Source organism: Panicum virgatum, chromosome 1K (assembly GCF_016808335.1).
Source record: "Panicum virgatum strain AP13 chromosome 1K, P.virgatum_v5, whole genome shotgun sequence".
Classification (NCBI taxonomy): Eukaryota; Viridiplantae; Streptophyta; class Magnoliopsida; order Poales; family Poaceae; genus Panicum; species Panicum virgatum.
This window is the reverse complement of record NC_053136.1, coordinates 45031686-45052990: the sequence shown is the minus strand read 5'-3', so window position 1 is coordinate 45052990 and position 21305 is coordinate 45031686. Positions and strand designations below refer to the sequence as shown.

The 21305-nt window shown below is 42.8% G+C and overlaps 1 protein-coding gene across 1 annotated transcript; it reads right to left on the bottom strand.

Moving 5' to 3' along the window:
• Window positions 1-963: 963 nt before the first annotated feature.
• LOC120711844 (tripeptidyl-peptidase 2-like) lies at window positions 964-21265 on the bottom strand. The gene is made up of 34 exons (XM_039997506.1): window positions 20741-21265; window positions 19756-19834; window positions 19559-19632; window positions 19136-19245; window positions 18970-19050; window positions 18727-18813; window positions 18508-18650; window positions 17601-17751; window positions 17401-17523; window positions 17109-17192; window positions 16809-16996; window positions 12158-12332; window positions 11928-12049; window positions 11753-11832; window positions 11317-11375; window positions 10909-11063; window positions 10299-10477; window positions 9815-9927; window positions 9580-9750; window positions 9310-9438; window positions 9138-9238; window positions 8933-9050; window positions 8439-8518; window positions 7472-7544; window positions 7300-7385; window positions 7174-7225; window positions 6960-7091; window positions 4955-5023; window positions 4754-4846; window positions 3450-3545; window positions 2794-2892; window positions 2606-2698; window positions 2111-2260; window positions 964-1302 (listed from the first exon to the last, which is right to left on the bottom strand). Exons 1-34 carry the CDS (start codon window positions 21105-21107, stop codon window positions 1147-1149), a joined length of 4068 nt encoding a protein of 1355 aa, XP_039853440.1. The 5' UTR covers window positions 21108-21265; the 3' UTR covers window positions 964-1146.
• Between the last annotated feature and the right edge of the window lie 40 nt (window positions 21266-21305).

Here is a 21305-nt window from a genome sequence, read left to right as displayed (position 1 = left end):
TTAGCACACAAGGAAATGTAGAAGCGGTCAGGGTAGAGACAGCCCTGCCAAGCGTAGGGATAGTTTTAGTTAGATTGCGGCCGGGTAAGCATCTAGGCTTTTGTAAGCCTGCTCCTAAGAACTGCAGAAAATTTCAAACTCAGCACTTTCTTCAAGACCGAAGTTTTAGCTGTTGGTATGGGAGTTCAGTTGGCCCTTGGCCGTTTGGTTCTGATTGCTACTTTATTCGCTCTGTAATTGTTAATGTCGCACGGAAATTCTTGCGTGAATATTGCACACTGCTGGCCCACGGATGCACAAGTCAAGAAATAATTTACGAAACTCGGGCAACTTTAGAGTTGCAAAGTATTCCTGAGTTTTGGATTAATATCATGGTTTTACAAAATATATGCTCTGGTATTTGGATGCAACAAACCTAGTTTTGAAACATATCCTTACAGTTGATCTGGCGCAGACGAGCGTGTTAGTACCAACGTCGAACTAATGCATCGTCATATATAACGATACTAGTAGAACAAAACAATTGTGTTATTGATGGACATAACATTTCTAGGAACGATAATAATATTTTTAGACGTTTTCTCTTGCATCTTTCGATGTGTTAATCAGTTATTAGTGCCTGTCTGTCGCGCCCTCGGATCACAAGGACTTAAAACAGGTAAGTACGTGTGGCTATTTCTGCTTTGTGCAATTGTGCCACATTTGAGAGCAACTCCGGGTACTGTCAATGTACCCTAACTGGACACCGGAGAGTTTTGCCGCAACTGACCTTCCAAGGCTACCAACTAACGACGGCCATGGCTACGTCAGTTCCACAGATGCTCTGTGCACACCGCAATCTCTCTTTTTTATATATAAACAAAACTATATAGATGGTGCCACGGTCCAAACTTTGCGATCCTATGCAATCGACCACCTGGATCTTAAAAAGTCTGGAGTGCACGAAAGATGCCCAAAAGCAAAAATGGAAATGCCACATGCCCACATACGTCCAGTAGCTTGCCTAGATGCCTTTTTTATATTAATACTTAAGGGAAACATAATGCCAAGTAAGCAAATGACCATCGAAACAATGAACTGACGTAACAATGACAACTACTGAGCCCACTGGTGCTAGAGAATGGTAGTAAAGATATGGGTTGACAATCAGAACGGAGGCAGAGTTGGGGGAAAGCGGACTTGCATCCATTGCTTCTCATACGTTGAAACATGGTTCCATCCAATTTCCTCAATCAACCGGATCTTCAAATCATAGAGCTTTTTCTTCGGTTCAGATTCATTTTGAATCAAGTCGTTTAGAACCTGTCCATAATGAAAATAGCTAACATTAGTGCAAGCTTAGTGATGAAAATCAAAAGAAAGAAAAACTAAGGGGCAACAATGGTAGAAAAGTTAAAAAAGACTTTACAATAGTAGAAAATTATGGCGCCAAAACTTTCAGGGTACTTCAGATTTATTGACTTTGTCTGAAAATTTTATATTAAGTTTCATCACTCTGTCGTTCCCTTGCAACTGCAACCACTAACTTAACTATGGTTGTCGTAGTGATAAACTGATAATTGATATAAATCCAATGTAGAAATTCTACTCAGATTAAAAGTAGATCAAAACAGAAAAATATTGACTATCATACATTTTGTAAGACTAATAAAAGTATGCATGACACGACCAGTCAGCTCAGACTTGAGACCAACGCAAGGGAACAAAGTTTTGTTTTCCAAGGAATAAACCTAAAATTTCATCACTTCTAGTAACAGTAACAAATGTGTTGTCCAATGAAAATAAATTGAGGGATCACTTTTTTACTGCTCCTAGCCCATGTACTAGCTTAAATATGCAGAAGATGTGCAGGAACTACAGGAACGGCAAACACTAGATTATGGTTTACTTACAGATAAGTCTTTTTCTGCAATATCTACAAGTTTTCGCTTGAACTCGGCAAGCATCCAATTAAACAATAACTAGAATATAGTCGTATACTATCATTAAACATGGTTACCAATAAAAATATATCATTCTGCAATTCCTACCCATGATATCCTCTAATTATATTCATGAAGATTATATGACTGCACTTTCAAATAGTAGGAAATTGGTAGGCAGAACATACCTTCAATGCTGTCCCAGGTCTTCCACAGCGTCTTTCACGCAAGACACTCAGAGTGCCATATTTACCAGATTTGGCATCAACCCATTTAATCAATTCTTTGTAATTCTCCTCAAAAATATCTTTAGCAGATGCCTCAATTGATTCATCGGACTGTCACAAAACAAGGACATGAATTCTGACATAAATGCATGGTTTTGAAAATTCAGTTGAAAAAAGATTACACCAAGAACAAGAAATTAGAGTACCAAATGGACAAAGCATTAAAAAAACCCACATATTCGCTGAGCAAAAACATTGAAAAACTAATAGTGTTATACTTTGCAATGTTGATATAAGGTTTCCAACATTTAGAATTTCAGGAAATAGTGATTAAAAGTAGAACAATAATGAGCAAGATGCAGATCTAAGCTCTAGGTTTTGACATCATGAGTAACAAAAACTAAAAAAAAAACATTTAGGCAAACGAATCATGAAATGAAAAGTAAGATGCTGCACCTTTAATGATTCAATCTCTGCCAATGCAAGACCCTTTTGGTATAGTGCATCAGCCAACTGATCCCGTCTTTCTTCCATTTTTTTCTTAAATTTCTATCATGGAGTAAAATATTTCAGGTAGTCAGCATTCAGAAGGAGCTGGTACATTTCCACTAAAAAGGAACAAAACAAAGTACTTATCCAATCACCTGTGCTTCTTCATCTTCAGGATCTGAATTTAGAGATAAATACTTTGCCAGTTCCTCTTTATCAATACTGTCCACAACCTCATCAGCTGCAGCAATAACCTGAACACCAAAATTACAAAGTGAAAAAACAGAGGTAGTAGACTAGTGAGTTTTTGTTTTTGGCTGAGTGAAACAGTAGGGGAAGCCCTTACTGCTGCATACATATATATGAAAGATATAAAATAAAGAAAACGAGCTATGCAAAAGCCAAGGGAGCCAAGGTCACTTCATAATAGAGTAAAGCAAAAAACAAGAAGCACGAACAACAGTACTGGTGATCTAAGCCAAGAAGAAACGGAGAATTCTAACACAGATCTCATCCCATGCAGTTGCAGATATTTTTCCTTGGAAAAATATATTCTCCAGTTTAGGAATAGCGGTCTGATGTCTTACAGCTAGTAATGAGTTTCAAAAGGCATTATCCAAATGGTTTGCACCAAACATAGAGATGGTAGATAGTATTAAACAAGGATCATAGTTTCATATGAGTACATCAAATTTGTAAATTTGTTTAAACTTTGTTAAGTTCAGAAACTAGACATAAGATGCATGGCACATTCTGAAAAAAAAGGATGCAGATCACCATTAAATGAAAAGGAACATTAGTTAGTAGTTACCTCTTTTTCATGGCCAATCTTATCATCATAGGTTGCCTTCTGGAGTACGCATTCCAAAATCTTAGCAAGCAAAGGTGTATATTTTGGATATTCTGACTGCAACATGCCATGAAAGGTTAGGTTAGTTGGCATTACAAAAACAAAACTAATAAGTACAATATAACTATGCACAGTTTACGATTCTGACAAGAGAAAATTGATACATTAACTTTTTTGGATTGAAAATAAGTAAAGTATTTTATTTCCCATCTAATCATAATAACTAATATGCAATATCAACCAAGGCTAGAAGTAGTGCATAGCAATTCTGTACAAGTACACAACCTTACCAAAAAGGAAGTAAACTGTCAGTAAGATACTTCGCATGATATAGGACACCAACTGATCAAGTATGCATCAGATGTTCCAATCTATATGTTTATTTAAGTTGAAAGTGAAATTACGTAGGGAACAAAAATATATTTGGAGAAGAACAGTTCCACAGGAAACTGAATCTAACTATTATTACTTGGCCATTTAGGTTGTCCTTTCCTGTCACGGGCGAGTCTGTTTCTTTGGAATCCTGGGGTTTAGTGGGTGTGTGTGTGAGTGAGTGGGTGCTAAGTTGCGTGTGGTGGTGTGTCTGGTTGAGCTGAGTGTGTTTCTCTTGTATTTTTTTTTGGGGAATTTTTCCCTCTCTTCTTCTTAATATAATGAAGCACAGTTCTCCTGCGTCTTTCGAGAAAAAAACTATTACTTGGCCAATTGGACTGCTGGTTAGATCAATCAACAGAATGATTTTTGTAGTGTTCTACGGTACAACTTAGAATAAAAGAGACTTCTCATGGAAGCCATGTGAATCGAAACAAATCAGATCAATGATTTTTACAACATGAAAAATGGCACATCTTGAGTTTTTCTATAGATTTATAGCCTTTTATGACTGTGAAAAGGTGCCAATTTATGATTCCATTGACAAATCAGATCAATTTGGAAGTGGCCCAAATCAGATTCACATAGCCCTCCAAATTTATGTTAACATGATGTGTAAAATATGTAAACTAAAATAATAAAATCTGAAGAAGGATGAATAATTCAGCAGTAATTACATTTGAGGATCCTACATAAACATCACAAAAGGAAATAACCATCCTTGCTTACAAGATTGCCTAAAGTTTCAACTAAAAAGGAGAGTTGACACATAGTTAACAGAATATTAGACAAGTGATTTTATTTGCACAATGTAGATATCATACCATTTGATCTTTCTGACTACAACTAATCAGAAGGTAAATTGTTAATAAGAATTGTATGTCAACGCCTACCTTCAGAGATGCAACAAGCTCAGACCAGGCAGACTTGTCCTCCTCAGTTTCTTGCTTGAGGCTAGAAAGAAACTTTATCTTGGTGTCCCGGACCTAGACATGCAATAAATTGTAAGGATTGTATTACTTCCCAGGAGTTTGAATTAATTATTATTAATCTAAAAGACACCACAAATTTATCATGTTAAAGTGGGGACCGACCTCCTCAGCTAACTGCTCAGATATTGTCTTTGTTCCAACTGAAACCAACTTTTCTTTATCATCATTAACCTGCGATAACATAATCATATTGAATACGCTGAACAATGAATGGATGAAACAAAATACAATTTCACATATGAGGCAAATAATAGAGCACAAATGTGCACACAAAAAGTATCAAGACTTTATGGTCCTAGAAAGAATCTGTTAGAGTATATTAGGCAACTCCAGATATGGTAGTTTATGATTGATGTAATCCCGTGATAGCCTTCCTTATCTCTAGGGGAGGTGCCTTGTCCTCCAAGCCTTGTACTCCTATATATACCGCCCAAGGGGCTCATTGCAATACAATCACCCACATTATACGTATCCTACCTTTCCTACATGGTATCACGAGTTAGGGTTTCGATCTAAGCTTCCGCTTCCGCAGCCGTCGCCGCCGCCGCCGCGCGCAGCCCCCGGGGAGATCGATCTCCACCGGGGGCAGCGCCCTCCTAGGATGCCTGGCGGATCCCTCTGATCCGCTGTGCCTGCCGTCGTCAAGCAGCAGAGGGACTCACCTCCCATGGTCGCCTGGATCTCGTCGGGCTGGCTCCACCGTCCCCGTCGCCCCCTCCCGCGCATCTGGCCTAGTGCCGCCCCTCTCCTCCTGTGCCGCCACCACAGCTGCCTCGGGCGCGGTCGCGCAGCAGCGGAGGAAGCATGTGGTGGCGTTGTGCTGCCGCGCCACCGGGGGGCATGAGGTCGAGCCACGTCGTCGCGCCGTCTTCATACGTCCGCCACTCACGACGAGATCCACCGCTGGACGGGTCTCTGCGGGGATTCCTCGCCATGCCCGTCCACCACGCCCTTGCGCCGCTCCACCGTCGTCGCCGGCGGGTTGCAGCGCCGTGGGGGCCTCCGCCCTCCCCTCACCGGCCCTGTGCTCGGCGCCGAACAGAGGCGCCGCTCGGATTGCACCTGCAGGCTCCTCTCTCCGCCCATCGGATTGGGTCTCTGCAGGCTCCTCTCTCCGCCCTTTCTTTTTTTCCGTGCACATGGCTCACCACGCTCGGGAAGAGATAAGGGAGGGGAGGGAAACAGTATGTGCACCCGAGATTGTACCCGTGGTCCTCTGCTGCTGTTCTTTTTTTCCCGATCAGAGATCGGGTTTGCATCGCCCTGCCGTTCGTCGCCGTTCATCGTCGACACTCCCGAAGGATGAGGTTGTCGCTACGCCCACCAGGCTGCAGAGACGACGTTCGTGATCAAGTCACCCTACCGGTGTCGTCGCCTTTTCAGGCGGTGGCGCCACTCGCCGCCGGTCTTCGTCAAGCAGGCGCTCGATCCGCCTCCGCGCCTCCAGCCGTTCTCACGCGGACATCGCTGCCGATGTTCCTGAAGGAAGACATCGTCGCCACCCCTGATCTGAACGCGACACTTGCTGCAACCTGCGCCGTCGCCACCCCTGTCCTGAGCGTGACCTAAGTCGCAAACCGCGCCGTCTACCATCGTCATCCGCCGCACCGTCCTGCTGTTGTCTTCGGCAAGAAGCTGCTGAGTTTGTGAACTCGAGCATCTCGACGACGCTTCGACCCGCGCCTCCTCCATGGCTTCGACCACGTCCACCTCGACTTCGGCTACTACGGCACTAAAGGGCTATCATCTGCATGAGTCTCCAGTCAAAGCTTTCGCACCGACGTTCCGACTGCAGGGGGGATACGTCTCCATTGTTCTCCAGTCTGACCGTTCGTGTTGCTACCGCTACGACTGCGGGGGGATGTTAGAGTATATTAGGCAACTCCAGATATGGTAGTTTAGGATTGATGTAATCCCGTGATAGCCTTCCTTATCTCTAGGGGAGGTGTCTTGTCCTCCAAGCCTTGTACTCCTATATATACCGCCCAAGGGGCTCATTGCAATACAATCGACCACATTATACGTATCCTACCTTTCCTACAGAATCATCATAACAGCAACGATGGTAGAAAATAGAGAGGTGGCAACTTGATTTGGAGTTACTAACCTTTGAGGGTGGAATGATATATGAGATATGATAAGATACTGGATCATGCTGTTTTTGTCCATCTGTCTTGTTAAATGTGCTTACAGTACCATAGGTTATGGACCCGACCAAAACAGCTCCAGGTGGAGCATTCTGCAGGGCAACAAAGTCAAGAGCATGCTTTTGGGGGATAGTATTTATATCTAACCAAAATATAAATCAAGAGGATATATGCCTTTGGGAGTTGTTCTCTAGATGGAGGACCCACATAGAATGCTTCAGGTTCTCTGAAAATGTAAAGAAATGTTGTAACAAAGTGCTATTATAGTAAGAAAATAGCAAACATTTGAGTATGAAATACCCTGGAACTAAAATTGTGGATTTGAAAGTGCCACTTCCAACTATAGGGCCATCAGGTTCAGAGTAAAAACTCAATGGAATGAAATCCTGCAATAAGGTCGTAACATCTACATCAGTCATATTGTTGGTAAATCACTATTCGAAATGCAAAACACCAGTATTAGATGGGATACCTTTTTATCTAGTTTCCTCTCAATAAATAGAACCAATTGCTTGAGTTTCTCCAAGAATTGCACATTCTCATGCCTACACCATCAGATATATTATGAAATAAACCAGAGATCATGAATTCATGATACATAACATGGTTTACAACATCTGAGTATGATAAGCCTGCAAACATACAATGAAAAGGATTCCCATGTACTGCCATATGATGCAAAAAGAGTGTAGTGTATTTTTTTTTTCTCGAAGTGTATTTAAACCACAACCAAAACATAAAGGTTAATATTTAGTAACTAAGAACAAAAAGAGCATGATAATAATGCATAACCTATCCTTTTACTATAGGTAAGAAGACATAAGATTAATCCTGTTTTTTGCTAATCTAATTAAAGAGTCATCTCTTGTATTCTTATCAGTGTCAACACTAGTCAAGTTTGCACCCTGACGGCATTTTTCTTTTGACGAAGGATCTAAAGATGTATAGCAAGAAAAACAAGAGAGTTGCATGCAAGTAATAGAAAGCTTTAGTTAGGAATAATCTTTTGTTTTTTCTATAGTCATAAATCCAGTGCATGCCATCAGGGAAGCTCCTAACTCATGATTTTCTGTTGGATAACTGATAACTCCACTTTCAATCAGAACCATCCAGATATGAAAGGATATCTAGCAATAGTATGGTGTGAAGAGATTTGAAATCCGATGGTATAGAGTCAGACATGACTAATCGATGGTATAGAGATCTGTGTCAAATAATCGATGTGTCGATACATAGGTTGTTGTAGCTGAAGTATTCAAGGTACAATAATGTATCAAAACTCTTGGTATGAGTAGTTGTGCATAGGCACAGAGGTCATAATAAGTTTCTCTATGTTAACCAACGTACAATCAACACATTTCAATACTATTAAAAACAAATGAGGCCAAACAAATATGAAAATGCATACAGAGATACTTAAGTAGGTGGGAGAGATTTACCTTATGTACAGTTGCAGTGTGTATTCGCCTTTTGAAAGTTTGACATAACTAGGGTAGACATCGCCAGAAGAGTAAACACGCTACTTAACACAAAGAGCACATTCTAAGTAAGGCAATATCAGATATGTTGGTTGAACTAAAAAGTCAAAGGAGTGACTTCAACAAATCATAGCAATGTCAATTTTCTGCTCCCTATGTGCATAGCCCCAGTTCTGTGGGGAAAATTGACCCTACACCGGATTTAACTGACAAACTAGATACTTCTACAATTTATCTCGCATATTAATAAAGTTGTATTTTTAAGAAGAGTGAAAATACAAATTCTAAACTCAGATAATTTTACAGGTACATCCATGCAGATCAGGGAAAATATGAGAATGTTTTAATAAATACCAGAGAAATAGTCAACAGAAAGAGAGAACATCTAATTCACCACCACTGAAGCGGAACAAATAATTTAAAGAAACAATTTTCTGAAAGGAAAACAAACGCACCTTGTTTGAATCTGAGATTCTATAAAACTGAGACTCAAACTTGTTGTCATATATTCTGTTGTTAAGTAGCGGCACATGGGGCTTTACTTCAGCACTGTCCTCTAGTTTGAACTTGTAACTGCAGAAATCCAGTGAGACAAAGAAAATGAAAGCAAAAGGTCCTGACAAGAATGTATAGGTATGTCAGAAGCAAATATGAACTCACATTAAGGTCAGTGCAATAATTTGCTTGCCAGAGGGTAATCTATCACGGTCAGTGGGAAGTGAAGAAAGACTACACTCCACAGGTCGATAAGGTGTCTTGATCTGCAAGCTTAAAAATCAATTATGGAAAAATAACTGAAACTATTCACAGGCTTCTACAAATATCAACTTGCCTTGTTCAGGGTGGCAACAGGAGCAAGCTTCTCTGATGCTAGAAGTGATCTAGCAACTATACGCAAGGGTGACTCGCTGCCATCAAGGGCAATTACTTTCTGATCAATGCATATTCCATGGAACACAACCTGCAATTTGAAATGAATATATTCAGCATGGAAACAGCTGATATTAACGAGTGCCTCACAAGACAATTTACAAAGCCATCTAGGAGGTAAGGATTAAGGCTGATCAGGGGGAACAAACAGTATTCGTGTAGATAAAAGTACCTCAAAATCAACACAAGTAGGTTCATGGCTAGCAATTCCGCTAGACCAGAACTGGGCTATGGACAATTCCAAAGTTAAACCACCTTCTACAGGAAAACTGAAATTCTTTGAAGAAGGTGAAGAGAAAGTAACAACAGCCTCCCATTTGATAGGTCGCTTCAGTGGACAGATCTGACATATTTGATGTTAGAGATTGCATCTAGAGATAGGAACCAAGATAACTTATGTAGTATACCTGAACAGTATCCAAAAAGAACCTTCTTGGAGTATCAAAAGCTGATGTCCGCATGGTAACTTCTGCCCATGAAGCTCCGAAAGGCACATCTACAAATCTCCTTTCAATATGACCTGTAAGCAAGGGAAAATATTTATACAAACTTATATTTATTTTGAATCAAAATAGATGAGTTAATTAAATCTCTAAACTATATAGATAGAAATTGAACAGACAAAGTATGAGCCAGAGCTCCAAACTCATGAAAATACTATTTTTCTGAACAAATTACACTGTGTGAGAGAGATCTGGGGGTTGCACAGTTTAGCAAGTGACTGGCTGAATAAGTAAATATTTCCATAGACCTTTATAAGCAAAAATAAAATGATTTGAGAATCCAAAAATAATTTAAGCACACAGACATAATCTGGTACATCCAAAAACAAGCGGACATACAATTTGAGCAAAAATAAAAATTTTGTAAGAAAGTGACAAAAATTATTACCAGATCTAAACGGAAGATTTGAAATTGACAATAATGGTGGCTCTCCCAGTAAAGTAATAGGCTTTATTACAGTAATTGGCACGCGGAAAATGGGTCCACGCCATGGTGCTTTGTAATCTATGCCATAAACTTCATAATAGTGAAGGCCACTACTGATATTAGCAGGATTGACAACAATGCTGCGAAAAAGCAATGCAAAAACAAATGAGAAGAGTTTCATGTGATAGAATTTACAGCACATATTGATCAAATGATTCTGATTTACTATTAACATTGTGCAAATCTAATTGAAACATTATATGTTCATTCACAAAGTTTATGGTTTGATATGAAACTACATCTAGCTTCAACAGAAGAGCTTTTATGCATTAAAATGCCCTATGCTATCACTTCAATAAAAGTTTGTGATTTAAGCTAATAACCACTGTCCAGTAGAAAATCATGTATCGTCATCACTCATGACCAGATGACATATACAACAATAATTACTTTTTTGTATATGTTCGCATAAACTGGAAATCTCAACAAATATTGAAGAAACACAATATTAAAGTTGGGCAAATAAAAGAAAAAATAAAATAATCTAGCCGCATAGACAAAAGGTACCAACTTGAAACTGCGCCCATTGTTTGTCACCAATATATATTCAGGAATTTGAACAACAGAGGTATCAGTTGAATGCAGCTGCAGGTACTCCTCAAAAGGAACCAATTGCTCCAAGTTACTGGCATCCTCATGAAATTTAGGGTCAAGTTGAACAGTCCACTGAAAAGTGAAACATGATTCTAGTTATCAATATAATAGGAACTTTTAGTATAGATCACTCTTTTGTGCTGCCCTACTCCTACAGGCTACAGAGGGGGAAATGGGGGAAATTCATTTAAAATTTCTACTACCCTATTACAGAAATAAAAGCACCATCTTTGTTGGTCAGTGACACTGCTGGCACCTCCAGCCTCTTGTCTGGAAAAAAATACAAGCAGGATAGGGTGGCTTGAACAGGTTAGCAGGAACTAACCTCACTTGATTGGTGACATGCATTACTCCCACGAAGGTATATTCCTCTTAGTTTTGGAACTGCAAGGCAGACATGCTGTCATGCTATGCATTACATAATATATCAACTCAACATCAATAATCGATACAGATCTTTAAGCTTGTATGTCAATAAAAACACAACAGGTGTTGAGATTGCATCATTATTCAAGACTAGAAACAATATAGAATAAAAAAACATGCAAGCATGTATACACATACACATGCAACATTCCATTACTACAAATGCTAATTCAAAATAAAGCATAAACATTGTGCAAATTAAAGAAGTTTTCATCAGAAAAAAAAATGACTCAAATGAAAAGAAAGGGAATCTTAGGATTTGATCAAACGAGATTCCAAGAACACTTGGAAGAATATTTATTAAATTAAATACTAAAAACAGATAGGGCACTTACTTGACTTTCCCACTTGATTGATTGAGATTCTATAAGAAACAAGTGGCAACTTCTTAGCCTGCTGTGCATATTCAAAAGCCCTGCCAAAACAATATGATGTCAGCTGAAATTCCAACACGATCAGATCACAGTCTTCCTCACAGAGCATAACATGGAAGAGACAACTGCAGCTAACCTATCAACTTGCAAAAGCCCATTTCCTGTAGTCAGTTTCTCCTCAGGTGCGTGATTTATAGATGCAGCTGTATTCTCAATTGCTTTTCTTACAGAATAAGGGCTTAGTGGAATGCCTTCAGCCTGAAATGTATTCCAAATTAGAAGAACTAGTGCCGTTTTCTCTTGCTTTACCAAGCATAAAAAAGGTTAATTGCATTGCATTAACAAAAAAATATTGGCCACACAAACCTTCATGCCACTAACAAGAAGAGCTACCCCACCACAGGCAGAAGGAGATGCCATGGAAGTGCCATTCATGAGCATGCGAGATTGAAGCGTCCAAGTTGGTACAGGAGCAACTGCCCCACCAGGTGCACTAATGGAGACACCAAGATCCCCATCAGCAGTAGGGCCTCGGCTAGACCTTACATTTCCAATAACAGATTCAAATGTTACTGTCTAAAAACAGGCACGGTTGTACTAAACCAAATGTGAAATCAAGCATATTAAAGAATCTAGAATATGCCACGTATAGTATGAAGATCAAGCGGAAGCAATACCACAAAACAATGTGGCATCCTTTTCCTTGCATTTTTTCTTCTAACAATTACCTTCACTAGGACAAGTATAATATTTCACAGGGACAAGTATAGCATATGATACGCAATTACACGTGTAACATGTTAGAATGAAGCTGAAAGTTTGGTTTCTAGGCCAAAAACTTAATTAGAAGCAGAAGATTGCATAAAAGAATCTTATTTGGTGGAACCCAATTACAATCACCAAGATTTACCCACCTACATATTCTGGGATAGAGCCCACCAGGAACTGGATGTGAAAAGGGAGGGGTTTTGTTCCTCCTGTTTTTGCGGAATCTCATTTTCAGGTGGGAAACACATATATTTCTCCTGTTTATGCGTTTTTCAAGACATGTCATGAATGGTTATCCCGATTTTAATTAGTGTTCCCACCTGCAACCGGCATTCATTTTCGTACTCCCGCATCCCCTATGTTCGCTTTGTTCCTGCCATTCCCATCTTTGTTTCCGTCCCTATCACAAAATGTGAAAATAGAAATGGTTGAGGAGTTTCCTCACCCGTTCCCATCTGCTTGCACCCATAAAGTTTGTATATGAAACTGTCCCCTCACTGTTCACTTGTATGCACTCATTCTCTCTAGAAAAATGTTGCCTAACGAATAAACCAGATAGACGGTAAGATTTTAGTAGAGAGAATGATGTCCAGTCTGTTTGGGTTGAAAATTCTCCAGATTAGGTGGCTGCTCTAACAAGTCATGGGCAAAAAAATCAAGGCAGGAAAAATATAAAAGTAACACTGAAAAATCTATCTTATATGTTAGCAGAGGTGTTTTAGGCCTATTGGACTGGACTCTTGGTGGGCTTGCGCCTGGCCTTCCCAGGCCGGCGCCGACGGCCCCTGTGGCTGTGTGCTAGGCTATGGTAGGATTACATTTGTATGGCGAGGATCCAGTGATTGCTGCTTGTTGGTGTATATGTGAGCCCATGTATAGAGGCCCATCTAGAAGCCCATGTATAGGAACTATATATCCCACCCTGGCACCGCGCCCCTGCACACGCCCAACCCCCTCCTTGGTGCTCCTCTCACCGGCCAGGCCAGGGATGGGGGCGGCCGAGGGCGTCGTCGGCGGAGGGGCCGAGGTGGTGGTGCTCGGGGCACTCCGGACCCGAATCCGGCTCCCACTCCTGCTCCTGGCCCTAGAGGTACGCCCTGGCCATCCTTCAGCGCCCCATGGCCAGGGCGCATCCTGATGTGGCCGTTTCAGGGTCAGGGGGGAGCCCTCGTCCTCGGCCCCAACCGGCGGCCATGCTCGCCGCTGCTGCCCCCTGTTCGCGCCATTCTGGACCCCACCCAGCCAGCAGCCGACCTAGCCTGGAGGGTGGGACCAGGCCGCACTGGCGCAGTCCTTCAGCGCCATGGGGCGGACACCGCCGATCAGCATCGAGTGGATCGCCGACTCGGGTGCCTCCTTCCACACCACACCACATGCCGATATCCTCTCCTCTGTCCGACCCCCACACCCCTCTTGTCCTTCTTCCATCATGGTTGGTGACGGGTCTTGCCTTCCTGTCACCGCCGTGGGTTCTGCTCCTGGCTCCTTTCGTCTTCCCAATATCCTTGTTGCTCCTCAGATGGTTCATAACCTTCTTTCCATTCGTCAGTTTACAGCTGACAATTCTTGTTCCATCGAGTTTGATTCTTCTGGCCTCACTGTAAAGGATTCGGCCTTCCGGCGTCCGCCGCGGTACGCTGAGTCGGTGCAGGTGTACCGGCGTCGTTCGGTGTCGACACTGGCGCCACCTCCAGCTCCGAAGGCTCCTGCGACGCCTCCACCGGAGCCGTCGCCGCCGCCGCCTCCACCGGCTCCCTCTCGAGCCGAGCCGGCGGTGTACCACCAGCCCGTCGTCCATCGGGATCCTCGGCATATCCATCCCATGGTGACTCGGCGGAGGACGTCTCAGGCTGCGACTTTCTCCGCCACCGAGGGAGAGCCGCGGGTCTCTCCGGTACCCTCCTCTGTCCGCGACGCCTTGGCGGATCCTCACTGGCGTCGCGCGATGGAAGAGGAGTACGCGGCTCTTCTTGCCAACCAGACGTGGGACCTCGTGCCGCGTCCATCTGGTTGTAATGTGGTGACTGGCAAGTGGATCTGGACGCATAAGCGTCGGGCTGATGGCACACTGGAGCGCTACAAGGCTCGCTGGGTTCTCCGGGGGTTCACTCAGCGACCTAGTGTGGACTATGATGAGACCTTCAGCCCAATGGTGAAGCCTGCTACTGTGCGCACGGTCCTCTCGCTTGCACTCTTGCGCTCCTGGCCTGTGCACCAGCTGGACGTGAAGAATGCTTTTCTTCACGGTACTCTGTCAGAGACTGTCTACTGCTCTCAGCCAGCGGGATTTGTGGACTCGAGTCGTCCGGATATGGTCTGCCGACTCAACAAGTCTCTCTATAGTCTGAAGCAGGCTCCTCGGGCTTGGTACTCTCGGTTCGCCACGTTCTTACTGACATTGGGGTTCACCGAGGCCAAGTCTGATACGTCTCTCTTCATCTACCGCCGTGGAGATGAGACTGCATATCTGCTGCTCTATGTCGATGACATTGTGCTCACAGCCTCCAGACAGCAGTTGCTTCAGAGTGTCATCTCCTCTCTGCAGCAGGAGTTTGCTATGAAGGATCTGGGTCAGCTCCACCACTTCTTGGGCGTCACTGTTGAGCCTCGTCCATCTGGCCTTCTCCTTCACCAGCGGCAATACGCACTCGATATTCTGGAGCGGGCTGGGATGACTGATTGCAAGCCTTGCTCCACTCCTATCGACACTCAGGCGAAGCTGTCTGCTGATCTGGGTGATCCGATGGCTGATCCTACTGCCTACCGGAGTCTGGCTAGCGCTTTGCAGTACCTCACCTTCACCAGGCCGGACATCACCTATGTTGTTCAGCAGGTCTGTCTCCAGATGCATGATCCCCGGGAGTCACATCTTGCTGTGCTGAAGCGTCTCCTCCGCTACGTCCGTAGCACTGTGGACCTCGGCCTGGTGCTTCACCTCTCGTCCTCTGCTGAGCTGGTGGTCTACACCGACGCTGACTGGGCTGGCTGCCTGGACACTCGTCGCTCCACTTCCGGCTACGCCGTCTTCCTGGGCGGCAACCTGGTCTTCTGGTCGTCCAAGCGGCAGCCGGTTGTCTCCCGCTCCAGTGCTGAGGCGGAGTACCAGGCTGTCGCTAACGGCGTGGCGGAAGCGTCCTGGCTACAACAGCTCTTGGCGGAGCTCCACAGCCCGCTCGCCAAGAGCACGCTCGTCTACTGCGACAACATCAGCGCCGTGTATCTCTCCGCCATCCCCGTCCAGCATCAGCGGATGAAGCATGTGGAGATCGACCTACACTTCGTGCGCGACAGAGTCGCCATCGGCGATGTTCGGGTACTCCACGTCCCGACTACCTCCCAGTTTGTTGACATCTTTACCAAGGGACTGCCCTCCTCGACCTCCTCGGAGTTTCGCTCCAGTCTCAACGTAGCCGGTGGCTAGTTGTGGCTGCGGGGGGTATTTGCCCTTTTGTACTCTATTTGTACTCTCTTCTTGTCCAGTCTTGAACACCGCTGCGCCGGTAGTTCAGACTGCGGGGGAGTGTTGGCTTTCTTGTTGTCCAGTCTTGAACACCGCTGCGCCGTTAGTTCAGACTGCGGGGGGTGTTGGTGTATATGTGAGCTCATGTATAGAGGCCCATCTAGAGGCCCATGTATAGGAACTATATATGCCACCCTTCTAGGGTTTGGAGGAATACACACAATCACTTTCCTCCTACACTGCTATTTCTATAAACCATCCTAGGGTTCCTTGCCTATATATGTACATGGTTGTTGCCCTCCATAATCAATACATTCTATTCCAGTGCCATATACCTTCCTTCATTATAGTTTTATCCTATATATGGTTCCAAATATTCTAAACTTCTAGGTTTGAATTTTGGATATTAAGCATTCAAAGCACTATAAATATCAAAATTCAAATTCTGAACTTCAAATACTGAACCCTAAAATCTTTTAATCCAGACATTTATGTTAAGGATTCAAAAACTCCAAATTTACCTCAAATAACAACCACAATCTGCTCGCTTCTACTTACATGGGTTGTTTTAACTTTCAAAAAGGCCGTGAATTTGTGCTTTGGTTTACTTCCAAAGAGAAGTAGAAGCTAAGCCCAAACAAACACACCTGATTTTAAATTCCATGGTTGTAACAGATTCATTTTTATTGCATAATATATATTGTCAATCATAATAAGATGACGTCACATGAAATTGTTGGCCAGGTGTATCATGAAATACAATGAAAGAACTACAGACTAATAACATACCAGGTGTATTCCATCCCCTCAACTGGTGGCTGTACAACACAGTGAGCTCCAGCAGCCATAGCTGGTGAAACATAAGCACCAACACCAATTATGCTTGTACTAGTCCCACCAGGAGCACCAACAGTGTTTAAAGCAGGTCCATTGTTTCCGGCACTACTAATAAATATAATACGATGCTTGTTCACTACCTGTGAAACAATATAGATCTTCAGCTAACATTTCCACAAGCATTCTAAGATAGATTACTGGAACTCAAGAATAAATATGGATAAGAAGTAACAATGCAGTAAAGGATCTCACCTCATTAGAAAGATCAATGAATCTTCCATAGTCAGGAAGAAGGGTAGGCTCTCCATAGCTCATATTAATCAAATCACACTTATGCTGGATGTCAGAAATTAAGGAATCAGTTCATGGAAAAAATTCTAAGTTTCCATGGAGTGCTGAGCATGTTTTAGTCGAATAGTTATTCCTCAACCATTAAGCACTTCATCAGGATGCATTACGAAGGTAGTGTTCAGTAGACCACAAGCAAAACCATTTTGCAATTCACACCAATAAATGACATACAGAATGGAGGGAGTGTTATCACCTCTACAGCAGCTATCAAGGCCCTAACCAGACCTGTTCCTGTCTCCATTGATCCTAAGCTGGTGTCTCCAATCTTACAGGAAATCAATTGTGCTCCAGGTGCAACTCCATTCAGCAAAGGTTCCTGTGCAAGAACATATCAAGACAATAGTGCCTTTTACAATTTTCATATAATGAAAAGCCAATGATTAAGTAACGTACATCTGCATGAAATGCAGCAGCAATGCCTGCGACGTGAGTAGCATGTGGAGAGCAGTCAGTTACTATACTAACGAGGTTCCCGTCATCATAAATGTTTGCTACAAAAGAGCAAGCATCTAATTTGCTAAAAATTGCATATTTCCGTTCAAGCCTGCACAAAAAAAAAATTGTAGATCAGATATGCATATGATATCAGAAACATATTGATTAATATAAGAACATCAATGGGTACCAAACAGAAGTGAAAACAAAGACAAAAGTTATGTTTGAATGCCTAGTCTACAGTAGAAATATAAACTGCATTATATAAATATAAAATGGCCAGAAGCCCCGACAACAATAAGGGGTACCAATAGAGTTAAAAATCTTTGGTTAAGACTTAGAAACAAGTAGAGTTTACATTCCGGTACACAAGCATTCATGCACATAAGGTGCCCTAAAAACCTTCTTTACACTAAAACTGACTCAAGTAGAGTTTACATTCCGGTACACAAGCATTCATGCACATCAGGTGCCCTAAAAACCTTCTTTACACTAAAACTGACTCCTAAGTCCTAAGATACAGAATTCGCACAATGACACCAGCACTATATAATTGCAGTGTCATATATTGAACAAACGAGAAAATCAACCATTAGATTCGATCATATGAATACTTAATGTTCTTTCATTGATTTTTTTTTTGTTCAGATAGTGAACATTGCAGAACCATGTAAAATAACCATGAAAAGAGTACTCTGTAGCACCCAAATCAGTTATAAATGAATACATTTCATACAAACATGCAGCTAAGCATGGGCTATACACTAGCATAAAACAAAACCAGGATAAGAAATGAAACAAGAACTGTGCATGTAAGGGACTGCCGCATCTACTTAACAACACAATAACAAAAAATTAACCATACCTGTAGTTTGTCAACGGAACAAAGTCTGCTAGTTTTCCGCCATTATTGTTACCCTCAAGGGTCTGGGTATCAACAGCAACCCTCCATACATCACCATCATGCCATGCAACAATATCAATCACAGGTCCCTTGTCATCGTAACCCTACAAAAACAGAAGGAACACATTACACTCGAAGTCAGCTAGAAAAACCCCCTTGCATTATATGTGTTTTTCTTACTTCAGCTTGTTTCCTCAGGTAATCAAGTCTGCTTTGCAGGTCTTCATGAGCCTTCTTCAGCGCGGCGTCATCAGGCTTAGTGTGTTTCTGCAGCCATTATCACCAAGGTGAGAACTTCTGAATGTATAATTAACAATGATCCTGGCAGCAGTACTTGTCTAAACTGCAAAGCGCAAACTGAATGCATTACATACAGCAACAAAAAGGCAAATAGGCAGTGCTGCAATCAGAATGGACGTAAACCTTTTCAAATTCATTTAGCTGCTTCAGAGCATCAGAAATTGCTTCCTGGTTTTCCTCATCCCATTTCTTCTTTCTTTCTTTCTGAAGTTGTAGTGGGTAAATCCATGTTAATACCTCAACTTCAATATAAAAAATTTAGGATGCAGATACTGAAAATGAAAGCTACCTTCAATCGAGATGTAAGTGTATCAGTAAACAGTTCATATATTAATTTACAGCCAACATGCCACTCTTGAGAAGGGTTCTTCCACGAGGAGTTTACAACCAAACGAGCACCTGAGAGCAAACAGAGCTTAGCATATCAGGGAAGAACAGGAGAAAGCCAATCAGAATATGGATCCTATTGGTAGCATAGCTTTGACTAGACAAGGAACATTCAATCAGTAGTAAACTAAAATTTGACTGGTAGATGATGCCTTAAGAATTTATACAAAGCATCAGAAAATGAAAACATCCATAGCCTAGTGTCACAAAAAGTAAAAGTAGTTCATATTCCATACATTTTTCAAAAAGAAGAAGTTGAGCTTTTAAATTCTACCTTTTGAGAAGAACAAAAAATAACACAGAAGCTAAACACAATTTGACTAACCTGAAGCACCGACAATAGCACCATCAGCATCAGCTTTCACCACTTTGGATGTGTCAACATCACCACTACCAGTGCTGCATTTTGGAGCATAAATGTACTTGAAATCTTGAATCGATGAACATCATTCAAGAGAAGTTGGCATATCAAAAATGAAAAGACAAGAACAGATAAGCAGATGCTGGAAGTGCTGACTGTACCAATCAATAACGTCAAGGATTTTAGGCTTTCCATCTGAAGTAGTCTGCAACCCAGCAGCAGCTGGATCAACTCCAGAATCTGTCATGTTTACAAGTCACATCAGCACAACACATCTAGGAGAATCAAAGCCTATCAAATGTATAGAATTGCTTGCAAAATCAAATCCATCGTAGATCACTCAACTACACAAGACTCGAGCTATGCGAACTGCCCATGCTCTGCACTCGTTCTTGCCTAAACAACAAACTTTCCAGAGGAATACCTAATGCGGATGTAACAGCCTCTGACTAACTATACCTCCCATGCTTATTTATCTTGATATTACCAAACTACGGTTATTTATGTTAACAAACTTGGTTGTGTTTCTTTAGTAAAACAAACACATGTGCAAACAAATAAATCCTTATCTGAACCGTGCAACAAGCAAGCGAAGTCGCCCCTAAGCGCAAGCAGGGTTCTACAAATGCCGAATTATATCCTGTAAAATTCAATTGACACTTCCACAGAGAATGAATTGCCTATGCGCGACAGATATCACGTTATACAAACTAGCTTAAACCACAAATGTCGAAAACTCAAATAGACTCCATAAAATTCAGAGAGGCTACAAGACTTAACTAGTTTAACCCACATTCGAAAAAAACCTGCACTAACAGAGAAAACTCAAGCTACACAGAACAGTGACTTCACCTACTTAAACACTGCGACCCAAACAAAGCTATGAACCAAACATTAGTGAACTCCACCCTTCAGTTGGCGACATGCCGTATGGTAGTAGCACAGCATTCCTAGTATAAGCCTACTTAAACAATTAAGCTCAACAGGTCGCACCGAACACCTCAATCCTACTACCTCGGCGTCCGCGAACACCAGCCTCCAGGCTCGTGTGAAGTGAAAGTCAACTACAGCCAACCCATAAGGGGGTAGCGCTACGCAATTTTACGCATTGACTAGTTGGAGAATGGGGAAGAAGGGGGCACTCACCGAAGATGGCGATGAGCGCGCCGCGCCCATCGTACTCGGGGTGCGCGGCGAGGAAGCGGTCGACGCCGATCTCCTTCTTCGGCATCAGCGACTCGAGGAAGGAGGGCTCGGTGAGGCGGAACCCACCCGCGGGGGAGGCGGCGGCGGGGGCAGCGGTCGTCTCCTCGACTGGCGGCGGCGGCGGCGAGGAGGACGACGAAGGCATCGCGGTGGTCGCGACGCCCCTGCCTGGGCTCGGGCCTCGGGTCGTAACCGCCGCCGCAACTGTGCTGGTGTTGCCGAAGTGGAGAGGGCCGGAGCAGGCGGAGACTGCGAGGAGGAGACGCAGCTGGACGTGGGCGACTGGCTTATGTAGCGACGGCCACATGATTTACTAAAATTAGTCCTGCCACCTCACGTCTCCGGGATTTGAGTTTTTAGTTTGTACGTTCGTCCAATTTAATCGTGGAATCTGCGTGGAAAGCTTTGCTTCTGTAAAAGATGATGAGGTAATGAGTGGGGATTTGGAGTGGAGGTACGAATACTGCTGCATTGGAGCTGTGGAGCAACAATGGAGAGACCGCGC